The sequence below is a fragment of the Penaeus chinensis genome, chromosome 19 (genome assembly GCF_019202785.1).
Source record: "Penaeus chinensis breed Huanghai No. 1 chromosome 19, ASM1920278v2, whole genome shotgun sequence".
Classification (NCBI taxonomy): domain Eukaryota; kingdom Metazoa; phylum Arthropoda; class Malacostraca; order Decapoda; family Penaeidae; genus Penaeus; species Penaeus chinensis.
The window spans coordinates 32,699,312-32,701,811 of NC_061837.1; the positions used below are offsets into that span (position 1 = coordinate 32,699,312).

Here is a 2,500-nt window from a genome sequence, read left to right on the forward strand (position 1 = left end):
CAACCGGCCACGAACTCACTTCGCTTCCGTCGTGAGGCTCAGGATGACCTCGACGGCGAAATCCTGGTCCTGCGTGAGGGACGTGGTGAGCGAGCGCAGAGGGTGGGGGGCCGAGGCGTCGTGCAAGGGGCTGTACACCTGGGCGACGCCGTGCTGCATCCGCTCCGTCCTCTGCCAGATGTTCTTGGCCATGAAAGTGTTCCAGATGATGGGCATGGCGATCCTGTGGGGAGGGCGAGAGGACGATAGAGAAGGAGGAGGGAGAGAAGGAGGGAGGAGAGCTAGAGGTATATATATATATATATATATATATATATATATATATATATATGACACAAACACAAACACAGTAACGTGTACACAAAGATGAAAGGAAAACAGCCACAGTAAGAAATGAAAATGAAATTGAAACTTCAGTGATGAAGACTTCCGTCCTTCCCGTTCGCAGCCCCTTGCTTGTTCCTCCGACTCATCCATGACCTCCCACATATTTTTTTGGCCAAAATAGCAAAATGTACAAGCTTTATTTACTTAACAGCAATGCAATCCCTTAAAGCCACGTCTTCAAATTATAATTTCGATATGAGGACAGACTAACGCCTAGCAAACTGGCCAATACTTTTCTCCCACAGGCTCGGAACCACAGTATTAGTGAGCACGACGAACGATTTTCGTGGAATTGGGTTTGGTCTTGAAGTACATTTCTATAAAGGACTGAAAGCGGGAGTGCTACTTAATAGAAAACGATTTTAAGGGGAACTACACCTATAATCAAACAGTATGTATAGGACAATCTCCGAGAAACAATTAACTAATTAACCCACAACTCGTCTTTGTATAATTATAATTATAAATATCATATTATAATTTAGTTTGATTCCAATTGTTATAATGGATATTTTTGGTGTGACACAGTGTCTGTTTCATTTTGCTGTAAGTATTTAGACCACAGAAATTTGAAAGTTAATTACCTGCTAATGCCTAATAATTCGGTAATAACCCTCGAATTGTTGGCCGCCTGCTGGGCCAAAATATCGTATCGGTCATACCAGGTGTTGCGCTTCGTTGCCAGCTCCACGAAGCTGCCGTGCATTGCTTCCACGAGGCGTTTGATCTGGTTGTCGCCATCATCGCTTTGCTCCTGGAATGGAAGGCCAGCGGGTGTGGAGTTTAAGACTGAATGCAGATATGTTCAGCTGTCAGCAGATAGTCAGGAAGAGGGCAGCTTCTGTAGAGAGTACAGTATCTCTGGCGTAAAAAATAAGTGTTAGCTGTCAGCGGAGTATCAGACAAAGACCAAAGTCGGTCAGCATCAGAAAATGCGCTAGATTATAAATAAAATCACGAACTCTCTTTTCAGTAAGTTATTTGACATTTTTTTCCAGTTTTGATTTTAAAAGCATGGCTTTCCGCACTTCCTGGCCAGTCTCTATAAAATCCTATTTTTTAAAGTATTTTGTTATATATTGTAATAAATTTACGCATTTGTTTCGTAAACAATCGAACAAATCTCACGAAACAGCAAATTGCAACGCACTAGAGGATAACGGAAAATTCGTATTTGAAAACAAAACTTTGTATATAAATATCAGATTAAGCAATTCTTTTGATTAACTCACCATCGAAATGAACAGAAAATACAAAAGCTTTAATGTAAATTGAATTGGAACATTAGCGAAATAACGAAAAAAGCAAGAATTCAAAAATAAATACGAAAAGAAAAGAACCCAACCAGAGCAAGATGCAAATGCGATTTCATAATTCCTTTACCTCGCTGCTGTTGGGTTGGTCGGCCTGGAGCTCCCCGCCCGAGCTGGCTTCCCCCTCGAGCCAGCTCAGAACACCGGCTTGTGTCGCGGTGACCTGAGGGAGAACATGGAGGAGGAGCAAGGGTGATGGTAATTTGTAGATATTTAGATGTTAAAGGTAGAATAAGTTTGAATTTAAGTGTCGAATACTAGACTTATTAAACCAAAGCCATGCACATATAATCAATTATTATCCCTAACAGTAAATTTATCATTATCAAATTTCGCCTAATTGCAGGCTTACTTCGTGCTTGGCATACAGGGTACAAGTAGTTCGCAGAGTGCAAGTAACTTCAAATCAGTCAGGGAGCACAAGCGATACGAAGAAGAAAGATAAGGCAAGATAAGGACAACATACCTGAATGACTAATAGGTCTGTCGTCAACCGAAGTAGTTTCTGTATGCTGATGGTATGTTGTTGACAGACACATATATAAAGATGATCATGATGGATGATATTGATAATTGTGGCAGTAATAATACTAAAATCACGTGATTATTTGCATTACTCATAGTAATAGTAATGATAAAAAAACAATAATAATGATAATGGTAATAGAGAATATAACGGTTATGATTACAATGATGATGATAATAACAATGATAATCATAAAAATTATGATGAGAATAATAAGGATGATCGTAATAATTACAACAGTCATCAATGATGATGATAATGATGATACTAAGTT

At 39.6% G+C, this 2,500-nt stretch overlaps 1 protein-coding gene across 1 annotated transcript in view; it reads right to left on the reverse strand.

Moving 5' to 3' along the window:
* LOC125035277 overlaps nt 1-2,500 on the reverse strand; it is a 9,552-nt gene that overhangs the window by 3,177 nt on the left and 3,875 nt on the right. The window contains exons 2-4 of the mRNA XM_047627554.1: nt 1,771-1,863; nt 972-1,141; nt 20-223 (exon numbers count right to left, since the gene is read on the reverse strand). Of these exons, the coding sequence (XP_047483510.1) occupies nt 20-223; nt 972-1,141; nt 1,771-1,863 (467 nt within the window). The remainder of the gene's footprint in view (nt 1-19; nt 224-971; nt 1,142-1,770; nt 1,864-2,500) is intronic.